The 24,020-nt window shown below is 37.6% G+C and overlaps 1 protein-coding gene across 4 annotated transcripts in view; it reads left to right on the top strand.

Annotated features, from left to right (window-relative positions):
* The window catches only part of VWA8 (von Willebrand factor A domain containing 8), a 468,389-nt gene that overhangs the window by 76,623 nt on the left and 367,746 nt on the right, over positions 1–24,020 (top strand). For all 4 annotated transcript variants that reach the window (XR_002824147.1, XM_004376614.1, XM_023731623.1 and 1 more), the window contains exons 5-9: positions 8,298–8,465; positions 11,591–11,755; positions 12,108–12,157; positions 14,454–14,562; positions 17,314–17,418. Coding sequence is in view for 3 of the 4 variants with exons in the window: in XM_004376614.1 (XP_004376671.1) it covers positions 8,298–8,465; positions 11,591–11,755; positions 12,108–12,157; positions 14,454–14,562; positions 17,314–17,418 (597 nt within the window). In the remaining variant the exon portion in view is untranslated. The remainder of the gene's footprint in view (positions 1–8,297; positions 8,466–11,590; positions 11,756–12,107; positions 12,158–14,453; positions 14,563–17,313; positions 17,419–24,020) is intronic.

Below are 24,020 nucleotides of genomic sequence, written 5' to 3' on the forward strand. Positions count from 1 at the left end.
TGGGCATCAGTGCAAGGACGGTAAGATGCTTGCGCCTCTGTTGGGCACAAAACCGGTATAACTTTTTTTTTCTCTCCACCATCTCCAGTTAAATCTGAGATTTAAAGTGTGGTTTAATACATTGTTGATGTATTAGAGTACTTAATGGATTTACTGCTTGCTCTGTTCAGTTATTTCTTTTATTTTTTCTCCACAAATGTAATCAGATTGTATGACTAAAGTTTGATGGTACTGGATTAAAATATTTTAATCATTTTGCAGACTACTTTAAGGAAGAATCGGGAAGTAAGGTGATACTGAAATAATAACTAGTATATTTCAGCAAATTCAGTGTTTCAGGTTTTGTTAGTAAATAGCATTTCCTAAGATGTTCTTTTAGCCAGTATTTTTATCTAAATTTAACAAAAAAGTAATATTTGCGTATGTTCTGAGTTGATGACCACGTAACCAAAGGGCAAGTAGGGAGGAAGATTAAAAATCTTGGAAGTCTTTGCTTGTCAATTTTTTTTTCTTTTAATTTTTTTCCTAAAAAACTATACCACTCATAAGTTTGTAATCCTCTTTTTATATTCTTATTTTTGGGTCTAATTATACCAGAAAGCATCCATTCTCATTTCCATTTAGATTGTGTGTAAAATTAATAAATAACATAGAATAAATAAGAAAACGAGGTTGGGAAGATTTTTCTTTTTAATATACTTAATGATGGTGAGGTAAGTCATTTATTTTTGTAAGAAGCTTTAAGAGATGGCTTGATTCAGTCTCCACTTCTGGTAAGTAAAATATCATCTTGAAGAAAACTGACAAGTAGAGAGACTGATATGTGGTACCTGCTCCAATTTGCTCTTTTAGAAAAAAAAAGCAAAGAGTTAATGAAAGCTCCCATTGGAATGACAGCAATGGGAATAGAAGGTAGGTGATGGATACATGAGATATTTTAGAGGGCACATTTATGTTCTGTTAATTTACAGTGTGAGGAATAAGAAGTAATTAGTCTTGGATGACTGGAGAGTCAATGAAATAAACATCAGGAAGAAGGCCTGGTTTAGGGAAGAGGTCATGAGCTTAATTTGGTTAGGCATGTTGAGTTTTGAACATCTATATGGAAATGTTAAAAAGGTATTAGGAAATTTGCGTATGGTGCTCAAGAGAAAGGTTAGGAACTGTCTTAGTTATGTAGTGCTGCCGTAACAGAAATACCACAAATGGATGGCTTCAACAAAGAGAAATTTATTTATTTATTCACAGTAAAGTTGGCTAAAAGTCCAAATTCAGGGCGTCAGCTCCAGGGAAGGCTTTCTCTCTCTCTCAGCCTTCTCATCAGTCTTCACCTAGACTAGAAGCTTCTCGTGCAGGGACCCCGGGTCCAAAGGACACGCTCTGCTCCCAGCACTGCTTTCTTAGTGATATGAGGTCCCACTGTCTCTCTGCTCACTTCTCTCTTTTATATATTGAGAGATTGCCTCAGAACACAATCCAGTCTTGTAAATTGAGTCCTGCCTCACTAACACAACTGCTGCCCATCCTCCCTCATTAACATCATAGAGGCAGGATTTACAACATACAGGAAAATCACACAATACCAGGAATCATGGCCTAGCCAAATTGATACACACATTTTTTAGGGGACATAATTCAATCCATGACAGGAACATACTGTAAGAATAATGAAATAAAGAAAATGAAAAAGACTTTTATTATTATTGTTGTTGTTTTATTGTTCCAGTATATAATACAGCGCCTGCCACATACTGGGTACTCAATGAATGAAGACTTGCAGGAATAGGTTACATCTTTGCCAGTGAAATAACAGAAAAGAAAAGTAAACCTGCTGCCGCCGCGTCAATTCCGACTCATAGTGACCCTATAGGACAGAGTAGAACTGCCCCATAGGGTTTCTAAGGAGCGGCTGGTGGATTCGAATTGGCAGCCTTTTGGTTAGCAAGCCAAGCTCTTAACCAGTGCGCCACCGGCACTCCAACAGAAGAGAAAGGAGGGAAAAAGTTTGCCAGAACCTTGGGAAATGCTTGCTTTGTAGATAATAAGAGGCTGGGGAAGAGCCAAGGAAAGACAAGGGGAAAACTGGCAGAGAGCCCTGGTGGTGCAGTGGTTAAGCATGAGAGGTTCAAGGGAGGAAGTTTGGAGAAAAAGAATGAATATCAAGAATATTCATGAATATCAAGAAAAGGCCTTGATTCATTTGTTGGTATTTTCAAGTGAGCAGTTCCAGTGAAATAAGGATGATGGAAGCTAGATGGGAGCTTGTTAGAGGCAGAACATACGTGGAATATTTTTTCAAGAAGCTTGCAGATAAGGAAAGGATAAACATTACACCTCAACATAAAGAAAACAAAAATCCTCACAACTGGACTAATGATAAACAGAGAAAATACTGAAGTTGTTAAAGATTTTATTTTACTTGGATCCACAATCAATGCCCATGGAAGCAGCAGTCAAGAAATCAAATGACACATTGCATTGGGCAAATCTGCTCCGAAAGACCTTTCTAAAGTGTTCAAAAGCAAAGATGTCACTTTTAGGACTAAGGGGCACCTGACCCAAGCCATGGTATTTTCAGTTGCCTCATATGCATGTGAAAGGCAGACAATAAGGAATAAGGAAGACTGAAAAAGAACTGATGCTTTTGAATTATGATGTTGGTGAAGAATATTGAATATACCATGCACTGCCAGATGAACAAACAAATCTGTCTTGGAAGAAGTACAGCCAGAATTCTCCTTAGAAGCAAGAATGGCGAGACTATGTCTCACATACTTTGGACATATTATCAGGAGGGACGAGTCCCTGAAGAAGGAATCATGCTTGGTAAAGTAGACAGTCATTGAAAAAGAGGAAAAGCCTCAACAAGATGGATTGACATAATGGGCTCAAACACAGGAATGATTGTGAGGATGGCACAGGGCCGGACACTGTTTTGTTCTGTTGTACATGTAGAGAATGATTTAGATAATCCTTTCAAGGAAAAAGCTTGTGTAAAGGAGGAGGGAGAAAACTGTAAAGAGGAGAGAAAAACAAGGCTATGAAGGTGAAGAGGGAAAGGCCTGTTGCTAGACAGGACTGGGCTGGAGGCAGTCTGGTGTCAGAAGTGAATTTTATTTTATTTTTTGATACAAAGGCTTGAACATGCTTAAATGATGGTGAGGAGCCAATAATGGGGTACAGGAAAAAGTGTTTATTAAAATAATACTGAAGAAGTTGCTCTTTGGTAGCATCTGTTTTTCTTGTGATGTTGGAGATAGTTTGGTCTATATACTGAATTGGAAAGCAGTAGGGCCTACAGGCTCGTACCTGATAGGTATCAGGTTCTTCCATTTATGCTATTTAATTTAATTCTCATGACAGTCCTCTGAGGTACATGGTATTTTACCCAATTTTACAACTATAGAAAAGTTATAGAGCTTGAAAATACCAGAGTAAAATTTTAACCTAAATTCTTAGGTAGCAAGTCAAATGTTATTATGGTTTCTTCTCCTTTCAGATAACCATATTCGTGAGAGTTGTATGTAAACTTAAAGCAAATAGACTTAGTGTGGACTTACTTATGGACTTACTTTTTATAAGAGAAATATAAGAACTTATAGTTTAATTTTGAAATATATGGGCTTGTAAGGAAAAAAAAGCTTTGATCAATTTAAGTCTACTTCTGGCTAAGAGGAAGAAACTTAAAACATCACCTGAAGCTATCTTCCTAACCAGTGTGTTCCACTGATTGCTTGTAGAGCTATGTAGAAAATGCTCCAAATTCAACACAGCCATATTTTGGTGTAGGCCATGCTGTTGACTGAAGTTTATTTTTTCTTATGCAGTATAATAACCTACTTCTTGATTTTGTGTCTAAGAAAATTCTGAGAATCAACCCAAACTTAAAAATTTAAACTTCTTTTAATGTTCAACATTTTGATCATGCCAGCTTCTAATTTTTCTCCTTCCTCTCATGTAAAACAACCTTTCCATTTTCTAGGTGGCAAAGTCATTTTTGTTTCTTCCTTCAATTCCTTTCTGGGGCTTGCTTGTTCTGAGAAACCCCTTTCAGAATAATTTTTGACTTTGGCGTTTGAGTATTTTACAAAGAAATTAATTATTGAGTCGTCATATACAGGAGATACAGATTAATTTTTGTCAATTACTGATATATTTTATGGCATAAGAGTATATTCTGGAATGATGAAGGAGCTTCAGAAACTTGAGCTTTGATGTAGAGGTTTTTTGTTTTTTTTTAAACTTTATTTTGAAATAATTTTAGATTTACAAAAAAGTTGCAAAAATAGTGAATAGTTTCTGTATAACTTCTACCCACCTTCCCTTGAAGTTAACATCTTACATAATCATAGTAAAATTATCCAAGCCAGGAAATCAACAATGATATACTACTATAAACTAAGTATAGACCTTGTTCAGATTTTGGCAACTTGTCCTATTTTCTGGTCCAGGGTCCAATCCAGGATCCCACATTGCATTTAAGTTGTCGTGTCTACTTAGACTTTTCCAATTTGGGACAGCTTCTCAGTCATAATTTATAATTCGTCTTTCATGGTTTTGACACTTTGGAAGGCACTGGTCAGTTATTTTGTAGAATGTTGCTCAGTTTCACTTCGTCTGATGTATTACATGATTTGATTGTGATTGTGCATTCTTTAGCAAGATTACTGTTAAAGTGATGTTGTGCATTTCTCAGGGCATCTTGTTAGAAGGTGTGTGAAATTGGTAAATCTCATTGCTAGTGATGTTAACTTTGATCACTTGGTCAAGGTGATATCTACCAGGTTTCTCCACTGTCACATTATTATTTTTGGCTTTGTAGCTAATAAGTATCTTGTGGGGAGATGTTTTGAGTCTATATGAATATCCTGTTTTGCTTCTTAGTTTCATCCACAAATTTTAGCATCCATTAATGATTCTCACTTGAAATAATTATTACTGTGGTGTTGGCCCAACGGGGATTTTCTATTTCCATCATTCTTTAGTAGTAGAGGTTCTTACCTTAGAGTCCCCACTGCATACGAGTACCTGTGCGCATTTTAGTCTTGAAAAGAGGTGCAGCGTTGATCAGATTTTCAAGAGGTCTGTAGACAGTATTATCTTTTTCTATCCATCACTGCTTTCTCTACTCTGTGGTCACAGCAAATCCATTAGAGTAAATCAAAGGAATCCTTTGTGTATTTGGGTTTTGTTTCTGATCTCTCCTTTTAGCTTATTCTGAATGCCTTGGAAAAAATTCAATGCCTGATAGGCAAAACTACATCAGAGGTAAATACAAGCAAATCTGCAGTGTTTTCCTACGTTGTCAAGACTGTCTTCCTTGGGAAACCACTAAAGTTTTGACCTGCATAGTTCTAGTTTTATTTTTGAGAGCATCTATTTTCATCACTATGAAGTACATAAGGAGCCCTGGTGGCACAATGTTTCAGCGCTCAGCTGCTAACTGAAAGGTTGGCAGTTCAAATCCACTCAGCGGCCGTGCGGGAGAAAGTCCTGGTGATCTGCTGCCGTAAAAATTAGAGCCTAGGAAATCCTACGAGGCCATTCTGCTCAGTCACATGAGGTTGTTATGAGTCAGAATTGACCTGACGGCATCTAACAACAACATGATAAAGTATTTAAAAGTCAAATACAGTATTTAGTTTGTCTTGTAACAGATGGATAAAAATTTTAGCTCATTTTTAATAACGTTGCGACAAGTTCTGGTAACTTAGTTTTTTTTTGTCGTTGTTGTTATGAACTATGCTTTCTTGGAGTTCATAGACTCTTGTGAAAGAAAGCTCAATTGAGACCTTAGCTGGGACATGAGTTTTTATAAGAAGTAGTTTTTGTTTTTAATTTTTAGTGGTTTCTGGGACAGAAACCATTTCTGTGGCTTTGTCCTTGGCACAGCTGGCAAAAAATGAGATGAGATTCTTGTGTTTTTGTTCTTCGAGAGCTCCTAAGTCACTTCTATCCATGCATTTTTTTTTTTTTTTTAGTAAAGCTTCTACAATAGGATGGCTGTTTGGTAGAAGAGAATCAAGATATATGTATTAATGATAGATTTGAAGGATTATTCATGAATTGATCTTATTTTTAAAATGGGATGGTCATCTTGGGTGTAATGTGGTTTTTACAAAACTTTATCTTTTTACCATAGCACATAACCAAAAAAAACCCAAACCTGTTGCCATCGAGTCGAATCCAACTCACAGCGGCCCTGTAGGACAGAGTAGAACTGCCCCATAGGGTTTCCAAGGAGTGCCTGGTAGATTCGAACTGCTGACCTTTTGGTTAGCAGCCAAGCTCTTAACCACTATGCCACCAGGGTTTCCTCGGTAGGGCGTAGACACCTGTAATGAACTAAGCTCCGTAATACAGTGTAAGATTCAATAGTTTATTAGGAGACAATATGCAAGCTTGACTCAGCAGTCTCTTTTTTTTCTTCCATACTTGGAAATCAATGCTTTGTTATTCTAGAAATTTCTTTGGATGTTAAGTCTTAAAAATATGCAAATAGCCTTTTTCCCTCTTCAAATGTTCAGCTCTCTTTTGTGCTAATTACTGTAGGAAAAAAAAATTTAAGCAAGGGGTTAGTATAAGCAAAGACACAGAGATTTTCTAACAAAGCAATGAACGTTATGCACATGTTTAAGGGGGAATTGCATCCAGTTCATTGTTGCAGAAATCCCACATGTGAGGCAGCTAATGTCTGGAGATGGGTGTTGGAGAGATGGGTAGGCACCATATTGTGATAGGTTTATATGCCAAATTAAAGAACTTGGACTTATTCTTTAGGTCACAGATGGGCTTGAAAGAAGAATGACATGGCCAGATTGGTGGTGGTCAGATTGGAGGTTGGATGGAGCTTGAAGGGTGAAAATAGAGGTTTATAAGTTCAAGTAACAAGGAGATATGAGAGGTGAGGAGGGCCTAAACTAGAGGGACTGGTAGAAAAAGATGAGTTCAGGCAACGTTGTTGTTGTTAGGTGCCGTCGAGTCGTTCCAAGTCAAATAAAACATTAAGGAGATTAAATCATCAGGACATGGTGATTAATTAAATGTAGGAGGTGAATCAAGGGTCTGGACATGGGTGAAAAACAAAGTATAAGAGGAAGACTAGGTTTTGGAGAAAATTCGATGTGTTCAGTGTTGCATGGTGTAGGGGAGGGGAACGTAGTGGGACAGAGGTGCTTATGAGCTCTGGATGGAGACATTCATTTGATTGGACTACATGATTCTGAAGCTTGGGGGGAACTCGAGATTGGGGAGTTGATAGCATGAAGGTTGGAACTGTGTGATTGAATAACGTTACTTGGGAAGACCTTGTAGGGTAAAAAGAGCTGTGGGTATGGATTTAATTCTGGGTATTACCAAAAATAAGGGGCAAGCAGAAGAGGAGAATTTTTTTTCTGAGATAATGCAGTGCTGTGGAGGCCAAAGAAGGAGAATTTGAAGGAGGGAGTGATAGCACAAATTTAGCAGCATTCATCCTCTGCCTGTTGTTGAATGCAGCAGGAGAAAAGTCATTGAGGTTTTATTTTTTAGCAAATTGTCAAGGATTTTGACTGACAAGTACTTTTTTTGATTTTGTTCAGGACCTGTCAGTTCAAGATAATTTTTTTTTTCACATCTTTAGTAATTTTTTTATATTATAATTTTTCTATCTCTTACATTTGAGGCCTATTTTATTTCCCATTTTTCTCCATTACTGATTTTCTTAAGCTTTATTTGGAAGACTTTTGAGACTATGGTTATGTTCAGTCTGCTTGAGACCAGTGTGAAACCTGAAACTTTTTCTGTTTTTTAAGTATGTAATTTTGTCAGCATCAGGCATCATACTAAGCCTGAATTTGTTTTGATGGTGATTCTTGTTTATAAACTGTTCAGTCTCTAAGCACTTTCACCTAGCTTACTGGATCCTCACAAGAAGTTTGTGGGATAGATAGGACAGATATTATCTTCATTTTTCTTTTCCAGTTAAGTAATCAGTTTCCTTGTTGAATTATGTTACCCATTCAAAGATAGCTATTAGTTTTCTAGCTCACTGGGTATGTAATCTAAAATGCTAGAGCTGAAAGGAACCTTAGAGATCATCTTTCCCAGTCTCTTCATGTTACAAATAAGGAACAGGTCCAAAGAGGTAAAAATCACTTGACGAAGATCATATAGGCAAAGAAAGCAGAATCAAGATCTAGAAGGGACTGATTCCTCGTCCCTATAAGAACTGCAAGTTTAATTTGCACTACGAGTAGAATTAGGTCCCTCTGCCATCTTCCGTGTCTTCACTTTGCTGTTGTGTTTCTTGGATGTAGTGTGCAGTTCGTGCAGCCACAGAAGGCAGAACTCTCATTTTGGAAGGTTTGGAAAAGGCGGAGAGGAATGTCCTGCCTGTTTTGAACAACTTGCTGGAAAATAGGGAGATGCAGCTTGAAGATGGACGCTTCCTGATGTCTGCCGAGCGTTACGACAAACTTCTCCAAGTAAGAGGAGAAAAATTGTGCTGTCTTTTCTGTTGAGTAATGCAAGGGGTAGTACCATTTTGTAGTATAAGACGTTATTCTATTGGAATGAGGACAAATGATCAGGTGGCTTTTATCTTTGGCAAATTGCTGGAGCAAAGTCAGCAGTTTGCAGTTTTACAGGCTCTTCTCTTTGCAGATCACGTTAGAAGACCTCCCAGATTTTTACTGTCTTTTTTAGGCAGTCTAGTAACTATTCTGGAAACCCTGGTGACATGGCTATGGTTGCCAACCAAAAGGTCGGCAGTTCGAATCCACCAGGCACTCCTTGGAAACCCTATGGGGCAGTTCTACTCTGTCCTATAGGGTCTCTGTAAATTGGAATTGATGGCAACAGGTAAGGTAAGTAAGGTAATAACTGTTCTTTCCTCTCCCCCCGCCCTTTTTGTTCTCCTTCCCTTTTTCCCTCCTTTCCTATCTCTTTTTTCCTTCTCTCCCTTCTTTCAACAACTATTTATTAAAAGCCTAATGGCTGCTAGGCAGTGCTGGACATTGGGGATACAAAGCTGAATGAAGTCCAGTTCCTGCCCTCGACTAGAATATAAGTTTCACAAGGGCAGGAGCTTTTGTCACTGGTTATGTCAGGCTCCTAGAACAATGCCTGGTACATGGTAGGTGCTCAATAACTATTTCTTGAATGAATGAATAAGTGCAATACAATATGATAAAAGTGTGTATAAAGAGGACAACAATGGGGGAATGCGGGACTCTTCAAAGACTTTGGAGAAAGGGTTCATGTAATGTCACAAATGAAAAGAAGACAATTTACCCTTGTTCATTCAGCTCAAGCTGCACCCCTACTGGAACTCTCTCTGGCTTACCCAGCCTTCAGTGACCGATTGCTCTGCCTCTAAATTCTAGGACTGAATCTCTCTCACATCTGTCCTGTAGAGATGCGTACATGCTAATCTTACCCCAAGTTGGTTCAAAATTTCTCAGGAGCAGGATCTGTCTCTTACACTTCTTGATCCCCCTCTGAAGGTGCCGATACACACTAAGAACACACTAGGCACTAAATGATAAATGTTGGCTGCAGAGGGTCTCATTGAAATGATGTTCCCTGGCTGGCAGGGCCAGAAGCGTCTCTGATTCCTGTGGTACACGTCTATTGTCTCTGTAACCCATCTTGCCAACACTCTTAGCAGTCTGTTTCTTTATTGTTTATGGGAGTTTCTAAATGGTGTTTTTGATGTACAGTAAAGTAGTTTTCTTTGGTATCTATCTAAAGATTATGTCATTCTCATATAGTTAAAAACCTGCTGCTGTCGGGTCGATTCCAACTCATAACAATCCTATAGGACAGAGTATAACTGCCCCATAGGGTTCCCAAGGTCAGCTGGTGGATTTGAACTGCCAACCTCTTGGTCAGCAGCTGAGCTCTTGGAGTCGCTGGGTGGTGCAAATAGCTAATGTGCTTGGCTGCTAACTGAAAGGTTGGAGAATGGGGCCCACTAAGAGGCTCCTTGGAAAAAAGGCCTGGCCATCTAATTGTGAAAAATCAGCCATTGAAAACCCTTTGGAGCACAGTTCTACTCTAACACACATGGGGTCACCATGAGTTGGAGTTGACTTGATGGCAACTGGTTAAAAAATAAAATTGAAAATTTAATCAATAAGAGAAAGTTAAATTCGTTCATTCATGTTGTTAATTTATTGAAATCAAAGCTATGTTTAACTTTGCTTTTAGAGGTAGGTGGGTGTTATACAGAACATTTTTTCTTCAGATGCTTTCTAATTACAAAATACCTCTTCTTTGGTTCTAGAGACAAATTTCTCTATTAGTTATTCACCGTTTTAATAGATGATTTGGAAAAAAGAAATGCATAATATTAAATCATTTTTTTAAGTATAGGAGTTACTTCACAACAAAAAAATTTGATATATCCTTTATCCTTGCAGCAGAATTCTCTGTGAAGTTATTGAATATGTTACTTTGGATAGGAATTTGGGATACTGGGTTAAAAGGCTTTTAGTGCACAAGGGATGCTTATTACTGAGTGATAAGGATCTACTATGTTGTCTTTTTCCCAAAGTAAATATCAGTATAAAGACATAATTTTTATCAGTAAATGTGATTTCTGTATATATATATAGATTCTGTCTCATGAGAACCTCACAGAATATGGGCAGGATCCCATTATAAAACACCACTACCTCAAGACAATTTGTATAAAAAAGTTTCAAGAACACGATTTCAGGCCCACTATTTCTAGCTGGGAAAGCCTGGTGGCATAGTGGTTAAGAGTTTGGTTGCTAACCAAAAGATCAGCGGTTCGAATCCGCCAGGCATTCCTTGGAAACCCTATGGGACAGCTCCACTCTGTCCTATAGGGTCACTATGAGTCGGAATCGACTCGATGGCAACAGGTATTTTTTTGGTTTTCATTTCTAGTTAGATTCAATATACTATGTTTGTATATCTCAAAAATATTAATGGTTTCATAGGAGTGATTATAATAGAATTTTGTTATTATGGAGAAAGATACAGTCAGTTTGTATAAGCTCTTATATTGTTATTTTCAGTGAGTGGAGAATAGAAATACTCAGCTCTCTGAAGACTGTGCCGTTGGTTTCTCAGACAGACTAGACCCAAATCCTTGTTTTTTTCTAGTGAATGTGACAAAATTCTTTACCTTAGTTCCATAGTGTTAGTCCTATTAATTAAATGTTTGATTTGTGATTTTGTTTATGATTGAAATCATTCACTTTATTACAGTTTTTAATTCATGCTGTCAACAGACATTTGTCTTATGTGCTAGAGGTAATACGTCCACTCAAGAACTTGGATCTAGTATGAGACAGTCATGATGTTGTTTCTCTGTGTTACTGACTAGATCTAGATCTCCTTTGTTCCTAGATTGCTCAGCTGCTTTTCCTTTGAAACATCAATCTTCATATTACGAGCCTCCCCTGGCATCGTGATCCTGATTTCACTTTACTCCCTTACTTGGCAGTTTGGCTTGGAGAGCGTCTTCAAGTACAGTTATAGTTAACTTAGCAGTAAGGACCTAAGTTCCTTAGGCTGGTAGCTCTCACACTTTAATCTGTATCATTTATACTGTAATTTTGATATCTTATTCTTTTAGGATCATACCAAAACAGAGTTGGATGCTTGGAAGATTGTCCGTGTTAGTGAAAATTTCCGAGTGATTGCCTTGGGCTTGCCAGTACCTAGGTACTCTGGGAATCCGTTAGACCCCCCTCTCCGTTCTCGATTTCAAGCCAGAGATATCTATTATCTACCCTTCAAGGTAAATATGAAAAAGTAGAATTTATTTTTAAAAACAGTTTTTCTATTTATAACAAGAAATTTGTTTATTATGAAACTGTTACTATGTTTTTAAATGTTCCCCCTTAATAGTCAGTGGAAAGAAAAAAGGAAATAGAGTGAAGAAATTCTTTGGAAACTAGGAAGAAAAGTTATTGTGGCATTATTAGTCTGCAAGATGGGGGAAAAAAAAGCTGACTTCTTTTAGAAAATGACTTAAATCAAGAAATGATTGTTTTGGTATTAGTGTCTGCTTAGTTAAAAGGTTTAATTGTATCATCATAACATCTGTTATGTTCCTTATTAATTGATTTGATATGTTTCTGTTATTTTAGGACCAACTTAAGCTGCTATATTCAGTTGGAGCCAATGTTCCTGCTGAAAAGTAAGTATATCAGCTATATTTATTATAAATATCTGGACACATTAAATTTGTGTTGCCCATTTATCCATTCAACAACTACTCTTTGAAGAATTTTTCATTCTTAGGACCTGCGGTAAGTCCTGGTGATAGGATTAATGAGACATGATCCTTGATAGCAAGAAACTCAAGATTTAGTAGAGGTGAAAGATATATGAATACTTTAGCTTAACACAGTGTAGTAAGTTCCATCATTTCTAAGTACTGGTTGAGACTTTATAAGGGTTTCACAAATTCATTGGTATTTGAGATGAGTCCTAAAGAATAAGGATTTTGCCAGCTAGAGAATAGAATTAAGACATTTTACGAAGATTTTTAAAGGCATGGGACATGAGAGTGTATGGCTTGTTCCTGGGGAAATAAAAAGCTCCTGGTGGCTAGAATTTATGTTTAGGGATTGAGAGAGCTGGGAGATGAGGCTAACAGTGTAGAATTTTGGCCAGGTTTTGAAAAACTTCACATATTTTGACAGATATAGAAAATATACCTACGTATCTAATGAGTTTCTGCATTTTTAAATGGAATATTATGATATGGAACCATTTTTCCTTAAGATTTTAATAATAGATACTATCTTTTTAGGTTAATATTTAACAAATCTGTATATTTTAAAACTTAAATAGAAGGGCAAGAGATCCCAAATAGCTAAAGCAATCTTGAAGAAAGGTAAAGTAGGAGGACTCACACTTCCTGATTTCAAAACATACTATAAAGCTACAGTAATCAAAACAGCCTGGTACTAGTATAATAACTGACATATAGACCAATGGTATAGAATTGAGAGTCCAGAAATAAATCCATACATCTGCGGCCAACTAATTTTCATTAAGGGTGCTAAGACTATTTAGTAGGGAAAGAAGAGTCTTTTCTACAAATACTGCTGAGAAAATTGGATTTCCATATCCAGAAGAATGAATCAGGATCCATGCCTCACACCATATACAAAAACCAATTCAGATGGATCAAGGACCTAAATATGAAAACTAAAACCGTAAAATTCTTAGAAGAAAATTTAGAGGCAAGACTGTGGGACCTAGTTTTTAATGATGAATTATCAGATATGGCACCAAAAGCATGCACAACAAAAGACAAAATAGATAAATGGGGCCTCATAAAAATTACTTTTGTTCATCAAAGAATTTTATCAACAAAGTGAAGACACAATCTACAGATTGGGGGAAAATTTTTGGGAACTGTATATCCAGTATATATATATATATATTTGGTATCCAAAATATATATAAAACTTCTACAGCTTTACAACAAAAAGACAAATAACCTATCAAAAAATGGGTAGAGGTCTTGAACAGACTTTTCACCAAAGATGTTTAACTGACCAACAAGCACATGAAAATATGTTCAACATCAGCTGTTAGGAAGATGCAAATCAAAACCACAATGAGATACTACTTGATCCCTGTTAGAATGATTAAATAGAGGTAGCAATGATTTAAAAAACAAAACAAAACAGAACAGAAAACAATAGTGTTGGCAAGATTCTGGAGAAGCTGGAATCCTCATCCATTGCTGGTGGGAATGTAAAATGGTATTGTGGAGAACAGTTTGATGGTTCCTCAAAAAGTTGAACATAGAATTACCATATGACCCTGCAATCTCAGTTCTAGGTATATAGCCAGAAGAAGTGAAAGCAAGAACACAAACAGAAACCTGTACACCAATGGTTACTGCAGCACTTTTCACAGTAGCCAAAAGGTGGAAACCACCGAAATGTCCATCAGCAGATTAATGAATAAGCAAAATATGGTATATACATATTTTATATACATATTTATATATATATATATATAATATACATATTTATATATACATATATTCGTCAGCCATAAAGAGAAATGAAGTCCTGGTATATGCCACCACATGGATGAACCTAGAAACATCATGCTGAGTGAAATAAGTCAGTTGCGAAAGGACAAATACTATATGATCTCACTTATATGAAACTAGCAAATGTATATGAACCAAAGATTATTAGTGGTTAACAGGTGGAAGGGAGTGGAAAGGGGCAGTTTTTGGTCTGGGGGCATTGAGTTTATGTGAATGATGGTAGAATAACTTGGAAAAGGATAATGACAAAGATGGTATAGCATGAAGAATGTGATCGATGTCACTGAACTGTATATGTGAAAATGGTTGAATTGGTGACGGTTTTGTTTATATTTTCACCACAATAAAAAAAAGTATTTAAAAAAAAACCCAAAAAACTGTTAGAATAAAAATGTAATACCATTTTTCCCTCTAGAGTTTCTCAACTTTTGTCCTTTGCCACAACTCTCTGTTCCCAAGAATCTTCTACTCTTGGACTTCCAGATTTTCCTTTAGATAGTTTACCAGCTGCAGTTCAAATCTTGGTATGTATGAAATAAATTAACGACTGGTATACCCAAATGTGGCCAAGAAAATTTGAAAGTTAATCATCGGGGATTAATCATTTCAGTTTGCTTTGTCATATTCCTCTGTAAATAATGTAAGGCCTGAGATTAATTTGCTGTGCGGTGCAATAAACTGTACAGAGACCAAGAACATGTTTTGAGTCCTTAAGAGCTTGCAGATTTGATGTGTGAGGGAGGTAGGCATGCAGTCTCAGGTAGACGTTTCATAGAGGCAAGAAAGGCTTTAGCCTGGTCACAGGGAAGCATGCTGCAGTGTAAATTATGCTCAGAGTTGTCCCATCCTGAGGCAGAGGAGCTGGGGCCTTCATACTCTGGTACTCATCATTCATTGACTAGTGGTCACCCCAGGGAACATAAATCCCCAGGCACTGTTTCCTGGCCTGTTACCAAAACAGGCTTCAGGAGCTCAAGGCAGTCTTCTAAAAAAGACCTGCAGGACCTGGTTGTTGGAAGGGAAAACTGGGCACACAGAAAGAGTAAAAATGGACCCAGGAGGATTTGGTAGAGTGCAGACATTGTCCACTACCATTTCAGGAAAGGCATGACAGTAGGGTCTGGAGGGACAGAAAGGCCTTCTAGGCAGAGGGAATCAACCCGTTGCTGTCTAGTTGAGTCCCACTCATAGTGACCCTATAGGACAGAGTAGAACTGCCCCATAGGGTTGTCTAGGCTGTAAATCTTTATGGAAGCAGACTGCTACATCTTTCTCCCATGGAGCAGCTGGTGGGTTCGAACTGCCGGCCTTTTGAATAGCAGCTGAGTGCTTTAACTACTGTGCCAATAGGGCAGCTGCATGTGCAAAGGTGTTGAATCTTGAAAGGACAAGGTATGTTTGGAGAATGATAAAAAAGTGTATCCCTAGAGTAGGTGTGTGTGTGTGTGTGTGTGCGTGTGTGTGCGTGTGTGTGTGTGTGTGAGATACAGAGATAGGTTAGAACCCTATTGTGAAGTGTTTTGCATGGCAAATTGACATTGTCTGGATTTTGTGATGTAGCAGAACTGGACATCAGGCATTTTTAAGTAGGTGGGGTGTGAGACAACCAGATATATGTTTTAGGAAGACACCTCTGTTGGCAGTGAGGAGGGATGGGGAGAGCCTGAATGTATGCAGTCGGGGAGAGCACATGGGAGGCTATCTGTTACAACAGTCAGTGAGAGATGCTGTTGAGGACGGCCTGATCCCAAGCAGTAGGGGTACCCGTGACTTAGGCATAAGACTTATTTTTAAACTGTTGTTGCTTTTTATTTTCTCTCCTGTGACTCAGTGAGTCAGGTTTCCCAGGCATTGTTTAGGCTGCCCTATACAACCAGAACAGCATTTCTCCTCATCAGATCTACTTTTTATTCTTTTTGTTATTGCTGCTTTTTTTTTTTAAAATTGTGCTTTAAGTGAAAGTTTACAATTCAAGTCAGTTTCTCATACAAAAATTTATTTACACGTTGCTATGTGACCCTAGCTGCTCTCCCTATAATGTGACAGCACACTCCTCCTTTTTACCTTGGATTTTCTGTGTCCATTCAACCAGCTCCTGTCCCTTTTTGCCTTCTTATCTCACCTCCAGACAGGAGCTGCCCATTTAGTCTCATGTATCTACTTGAGCTAAGAAGCACTCTCTTCACGAGCATTATTTTATGTCCCATAGTCCAGTCTAATCTTTGTCTGAAGAGTTGGCTTCAGGAATGGTTTCAGTTCTGGGCTAACAGAGAGTCTGGGGGCCATGTCTTCCAGGGTCCCTCCAGTCTCAGTCAGACTGTTAAGTCTGGTCTTTTTACTAGAATATGAGTTCTGCACCCCACTTTTCTCCTGCTCTATCAGGGATGCTCAGTTTGTTATTGCTGTTTTTATTGTCCTTTTTTTTTTTTAACTCAGAACTTTTTGATAATTCTCAAATCTAAAAAAAGGTTGAAAAATAGTAAAATGAACACCCATAATCTAATCACTCCACCCAGTCACCACTTGTTACATATTACCACATTTTCTTTCTCTCTTTCTGCTTATATTTTTTATGAACCATTTAAAAGTAAATTGCATTTTTAAAAAAAAAAGTAAATTGCATTCAGTACCCTTCAATATTTTAGTGTGCATTTTCTAGGAATTAAGTTATTTTACATAACAAGAACACCATTATCATATCCCTCAGAATATTAACAGTAATTCCATGACATCATCTAATAGTTAATAATGAAATTTCCCTGCCAGTAGTCTCTTTAAAGTAGGGTGAACAGACTTTTAGAGAGCAGTTTGATTTGGGGGAGAGATTTGAGGCTAATGAACACTTTGTAACTCTGTAATTATAACTTTGAGGTTAGGTAAATGTAGATGAGATTAATTCAGATTAGGAATAAAGGAGGAGGAGAAGGTAATTAGGGATGGAGTACGGACATGTGTTCAGTTTCAGAGATGTTGAATGGAATAGTCACATCTAACGGGTAATTGATAAATCAAGAAAGGTCAGAACTAGAAACAGAGATGTGAGAGCCATCATCACATAGACAGTAGCTGGAAAGTGGGAGTGGGTGAGATTACCCAGGGGAAAGATGTGGAGCAGGAAGAGAAAAGAGTGAACATTTACTTTTGTAGACTTCTGGAAAATTTCAGAAACATATTGGTTATTTCTTGTAAGGCTATTTTAATATCTATGACCATTTCAGATAAAATTCCTTTATTTTAGATGTTCCTCATTTCTCTATGTTTTTGCTTCTAAATAGGATTCCTTTCCTATGATGTCAATCAAACATACAATCCAGTGGCTTTACCCATACACTATATTATTAGGACATGAAGGGAAGATGGCTGTGGAAGGTGTTTTAAAAGTGAGTATCTGAATTCCTTTCCCTTCTTCCCTTTTTTGGTTTTCCTTTTGCTGTTTTCCCTTCTCTTCCTTTCCCTTCCCATGTTCTCATCTCTCCCTTCCCTATCTCTCCTCCCCAGTTTCCTTAGTCATCTTTCTTCCCTGCCCTTGCCTTTCTTTCTCTTTTTTTCTAGGCATGGAGGCATTGGAGTGCCAGTGATGAGGAAGTAGTGATTGGGGAGTGAGGGCAGAGGTGGCTGGTATGGTTGGAATCTTGGTTACATTGAACACATAAGGAAACAATTGAGCAAATAAGTGAATATATTAAGGATAATAAGAGCCGTGTTTCTCACTATTGGAAAAGGGATTTATAAACATTGAAAGAGGGATGGCAAGAAAGAACCCTGAGGTATTGGATTGGAATAGGAGATACTGGTATGACTTCATGTTTTTTTCAATATATATAAGCAGATACATATAGATAGTGTCTTAGTTATCTGGTGGTACAACAGAAGTACCACAGAGGGATGGCTTTAACAAAGAGAAATTTATTCTGTCACAGTCTAGGAGGCTGGAAGTCCAAATTCAGGGCACCAGCTCCAGGGGAAGGCTTTCTCTCTCCGTCCGTTCTGGAGGAAGGTCCTTGTCATCAATCTTACCTGTCTAGGAGTTTCTCCACACAGAAACCTCAAGTCCAAACGACGTTCTCTGCTCCTGATGTTGCTCTCTTGGTGGTGTGAGATCCCCAACTCTCTGCTCACTTCCCTTTCCTTTTATCTCTTGTAAGATAAAAGGTGATGCAGGCCACACCCGAAGGAAACTCCGTTTACATTGGATCAGGGACGAAGCCCTAATATATATGGATCAGGGATGTGACCTGAGTACGGGTGTTACATCCCATCCTAATCCTCTGTAACATAATGTAATCTTGCCTCGTTAACCACAGGCAGAGATTAGGATTTACAACACATAGGAAAATTACATCAATCACAAAATGGAGGACAACTACACAATACTGGCAATCATGGCCTAACCAAGTTGACACATATTTTTTGGGGACAAAATTCAATACATGACTGATAATATGTGTGTGTGTGTGTGTGTGTGTGTGTGTGTGTGTGTGTGTGTGTATTTTCTAGCTCCTGAAAGGGCCTAAAAACAATGACACCCCAGTAGCAGTGATCATACCCACTACCTGAATGGGTACTGGTTTCTAAATACCATGCTCCCCTGAAAGGAATCAAGATTCCTTGGAAGAAGAATTAATTCAAGGCTTCGGGTAGGGAAAGTACAAGATGAGCCTGGGACATCTTGTACCAGAAAGTAAGGAAATGCTCAACAAATGATTTTAACATGTCAAAATGACAGAGAAGCCAGCTCAAAGTGGCTCCCACTGTCCCAAATCTGGAACAATTTTAGCATCAAAAAAATAATGTTAATAATTGATTATAGCACATTGAATATAATAGGGACCCATGAATAAATAAATACACGGGGGAGAAGGAAAAGCCCTTCCTTAGTGTAGAATGCCTACTGATAAATGTAAAAGGAATTATAGAAATAGAAAAATCACCATTTGGCAGCTATCAGTAGTGGTTAATTTAGGTGAGAGTCATCAAAGGACATTAAGACTGGTGAGTTTATGAAGAACAGGAAGTTAGCATAGTCTCAGAATGTCTTCTACAAAATATGCAATTGATTGAAAAACAGAAAACTGGTGTTTTTATAGTAAACACCAACTTGATGAGGTGATGGGACAAATCGACATCGTGTGTCTCCTGAGTGTTACACTGAGAAAAGCTCTGAGTCATAGTGAGAGAATTCCTGCTCAGAATTCATGATTTGAGTGTGACTATAAGAAAATATTGTATGGACCTAGATCGAAAGGCCTGCATTCTTTAAAACTGTCAGGGGAAAACTGAAGAACTGTCCTAGGTTGAAGAAGACTGAAGAAATATGATAGCTAAATGCACTATATGTTCCTGGATTGGATCCTGGACCATACAGGAAAAAGTGATGTTGTTGGCACAGTTGACAAAACTTGAATAAATCTATTGATTATCCAGTAGCGTTATATCAGTGTTGATTTCCTGCTTTGGAGACTTACTGAATGACAGGGGAAGCATCAAAAGAAGATGGAAGAAATACACAGAGTCACTGTACTGAAACGGATTGGTTGACGTTTGATCATTTCAGGAGGTAGCATGTGATGAGGAACTGATGGTACTGAAGGAAGAAGTCCAAGCTGCACTGAAGGAATTGGGGAAAAACAAGGCTTCAGGAATTGATGGAATACCAACTGAGATGTTTCAACAAATGGATGCAACACTGCAAGTGCTCACTTGTCTATGCCAAGAAATTTGGAGGACAGCCACCTGGCCAACTAACTGGAAAAGATCCATATTTATGCCTATTCCAAAGAAAGTGTGGAAATTATTGAACTATATCATTAATATCACCTGCAAGTAAAATTTTGCTGAAGATCATTCAAAAGAGGCTGCAGCAGAACAGCAACATGGAACTGCCAGAAATTCAAGCCAGGTTGAGGAGAGGACGTGGAACAAGGGATATCGTTGCTGATGTCAGATGGATCCTGGCTGAAAGCAGAGAATACCAGAAAGATGTTTACCTGTGTTTTATTGACTGTGTAAAGGCATTCAACTGTGTGGATCATAGCAAATTATGGATAACATTTCTAAGAATGAGAATTCCAGCACATTTAATTGTGCTCATGTGGAATGTATACATAGATCAAGAGGCAGTCATTCGAACAGAACAAGGGGATACTGCGTGATTTAAAGTCAGGAAAGGTGTGCGTTGGGGTTGTATCCTTCCAGCATACTTATTAAATTTGTATGCTGAGCAAATAATCCAAGAAGCTGGACTACATGAAGAAGAATGGGGCATCAAGATTGGAGGAAGACTCATTAACAACTTGTGTTATGCAGATGATACAACCTTGCTTGTTAAAAGTGAAGAGGACTTGAAGCACATGCTGATGCAGATCATAGACTACAATTTTCAGTATGGATTACACCTCTACATAAAGAAAACAAAAATCTTCACAACTGGGCCAACAAGCAATATCATAATAAATGGAGAAAATATTGAAGTTTTCAAGGATTTCATTTTGCAGTCAAGAAATCAAATGACGCACTGCGTTGGGCAAAGCTGCAAAGACCTCTTTTAAAGTGTTGAAAAGCAAGGATGTCACTTTGAGGACTAAGGTGCACCTGACCCAAGCCATTGTGTTTTTAGTTACCTCATATGCATGTGAAAGCTGGACGATGAATTAGGAAGACTGAACAAGAATTGGTACAATTGACTTATAGTACTGGTGAAGGATATTGTATATACTGTGGACTACCAGAAGAACGAACAAATCTGTCTTGGAAGAGGTATGGCCCGAGTGCTCCTTAGAAGCGAGGATAGCAAGACTTCGTCTCACGTACTTGGACATGTTGTCAGGAGGGACTAGTCCCTGGAGAAGGACATCATGCTTGGTAAGGCAGAGGGTCATCGAAAAAGAGGAAGGCCCTTGATGAGATGGATTGACACAGTGGCTGCAACAGTGGGCTCAAACATAGTAAGGATTGTGAGAATGGCTCAGGACTGGGCAGTGTTTCGTTGTGTTGTATATAGGGTTGCTGTGAGTCGGAACTGACTTGAAAGCACCTAATAACAGCGGCAGCATGTTGGCCAAAATGCTTATTTTGGGGAAATGCATACTGGAATGTTTAGGGATGATGGAGCATTATATGTTCAGCTTGCTCTCAAATAGTTCAGAAAAAAGACTAATGATTTTGTGTGTGTGTGTGTGTGTGTGAGGGTAGGAGGAAAGGAACAAATGTGGTAAAATGTTAATCTGTGTGAAAGTGAAATAGTTGTTCTTTGTACTGCTGTGTCTTCCAATTTTCCTGTAAGTTTGAAATTATTTCATATTAAGCTTTTAAAAAAGTGAATATTCGGTATAACACTAAATTAAATTTTATCTACCTATAACTTAAATTATTAACTTGAAAAGCAAACATTTTTTGTAAAATTGAAAAATGTTGTAGTGGTGTCATTTAAACTAATGCATTTTTATTATGAGTGGTTTATAATACTTGGGGCATACTTTTTAAATATATATGGGATAATTTCCTCATTATGTAATTAACTGTTGTGTTTTCTAAGGGGCCAATCACACTACACTGTGTCTTATAACTGTTTATTTAAAAGTGCTGACCCTTAGTGAGATTTATTGACTCATTCAAGTTAATTCCTTTTTAATGAAAGGAAAAAAAACTTTTCCCCCCTTGTAGTTTTGCCTTTGGCTCAAAGTACAGATTCATTTCTAAGTACTAGGTAGAATGTGAACACTAAATTGTTGTGGCTGTATGTATAGCATCTCCATTTTCTGGAGGCCAGGATTTTACAGTCTGAAGCATATGGAATGGCATTTGTTTCTCCCTTACCTGAAAATCTACACAGAATCTTTGGGAGTACTGGAATATCCTCTTTGTAGCTAATAATAGTGAGAAGAACTCAGAAGAGTAGAACATTAGATTCTAGTTACTTCAGTGAGATTTTTTCAGACAGCTAGCCAAAGAACCCAAATAACCAATATTTTCATTGATTGGTGATGTTAATAATAATGATAATAATAGCCCTTCCTCATATATGCTGAAAAGTGTAGGCAGGGACAGAAAAGCAGAAAGAAGCAAGGGGAAAATAATGGATAAGAAAGAGGCAAAAGAAAGTAGAAGGAACAGCGTAGACTACAAGCAGGGCTGGGGCCAGTGAATAGCAGCCACGAATGGAAGAGAATAAAGAGAGGTCTGCTCTGTGTGTGTGTGTGTGTGTATCTGTGTGTGTGTTTGTAAGAGAGAGAGGAAGAGAAGGCTACAGGGAAGGAATGGGGGAGACTGCAATAGAGACGAGAAGAGAGGGACAAGGAAGGATATTAAGGGGGTAGTGAAGAGCCATTTGAAATGGGGAATGGAGAAATCAATTCATAGGCTCAAGGAGTTAGAAAACTACCATCTTCTGATTATATAGTTCACTTTAAGTTTTATTCCAGGTGCTGCAAAAAGTAGAACTAGAACTCATTTTAATTTAATCAACATCTGAGCTAAATTGCAATTGAATTAGAGCACCTAGTGTTTCAGATAACAGGCTGTGATTCCAGGTGAGCTCCCTCTGTGCCCCGAAGACATCCCGGAACAAGGGCAGATACCCTGGGAGGAAGAAACTGTCACGGACATCTCTGATCAAATGAAGCTGTGTCAGGTTTTTATGACATAACTGAGAGAAGATACTCAGTATCTAGATAAGTCAGTTACAAGCAAAGGTCTTTATTTTTCTAAAGAAAACCACTTTGATTGATGTGTTTCAGGTCTGTAATTTGAAAACTAGTCGTACAAATTATATGAAGTTATAGAATACCTTTAAAGTGTTTAATTTTCTAAAGAAAGTAACTGGCATTGCTTGATTTTGTTTGACCTTTATTTTGATTCATGATGAAAGGAAACGTAGTAAAATGACTGCGGGTCCATGTAACAAATATAAATTATTTCCAATTTGATTTTAAAGTAGAATTTATTTTAAAAAAAAGAAAAAGAAAAAGGGTTGGTGTTACTTAGTTAAGAGAAGAAAAAGGGTGGTTGTCTTTTCTTGCCTTAATTATGTGAAGTGCTAGTTAATGCATAATGCTTGTTTTTTTAAGGTGGAGGCTTAAATCTATTTGACTGAGCTTAATAAAGAATTTTCTTTTTGTAAGAACTTTACACACTGATATATACAACCAGATTTGATTGTTAAATCTCTCTCTTTAAGAATGAAACAGTCTATTGATTGGTATAATTCTTTGTCGATTGTTCTGGGGCACACTGTGTAGCCTGTTTGTTATTCTGAGTTTCTAAAATTTCCTCAAAGTATTATTTCAAACTACTATTCACAGATGAACAAAATCTTACATACCTCCAAATTATGCTGACTTAGGAAAGGTGAAAGTTAATGTTGCTGATTTTGCAAAAAGTATTGAATGAAAGAATAGAAGTGTCTGTTTAGTATAATAGCAAATCATGAAAGTATATATGTACATACAATCATTTTTCCTTGATAAATGGTACCCAATTTTTTTCTGACCCAGATTGTCATAGAAATTAATGTATAGTTGCATATGAGCTACGTATCTATTTGAATTGCTGTTAGATTGTATTTATTTTTAAGGAAAAATTATTACTCGAGGAAAATACAGTTAGCTAAAATTCAGAAAACCTTTCTTTTTTTTAAACAAGCTATAAAAATAACTAGAATGATTTTCTCCAAATGGTGCTCATTATGTGATGTTCTGTAGTTATAAGATCATTTCTGGTTTTTAGTTAAGAATATCTTAAAGAAAATACTCTCATGCTAAATTTGGTATACTTTGAGAATTGCATGCTTTGTCATAATATAGTAACAAATACATCTGGACATCTAGTACCCTGAAGCCCTGGTGATGCTCTGGTTAAGAGCTCAGCTGCTAACCAGAAGGCTGGCAGTTTGGATCCACCAGCTGCTCCTTGGAAACCCTATGGGTCAGTTCTACTTTGTCCTGTAGGGTCACTACGAGTTGGAATTGACTTGATGGCAGTGGGT

The sequence above is a fragment of the Trichechus manatus genome, unplaced genomic scaffold (genome assembly GCF_000243295.1).
Source record: "Trichechus manatus latirostris isolate Lorelei unplaced genomic scaffold, TriManLat1.0 scaffold00044, whole genome shotgun sequence".
In the NCBI taxonomy this organism is placed as follows: domain Eukaryota; kingdom Metazoa; phylum Chordata; class Mammalia; order Sirenia; family Trichechidae; genus Trichechus; species Trichechus manatus.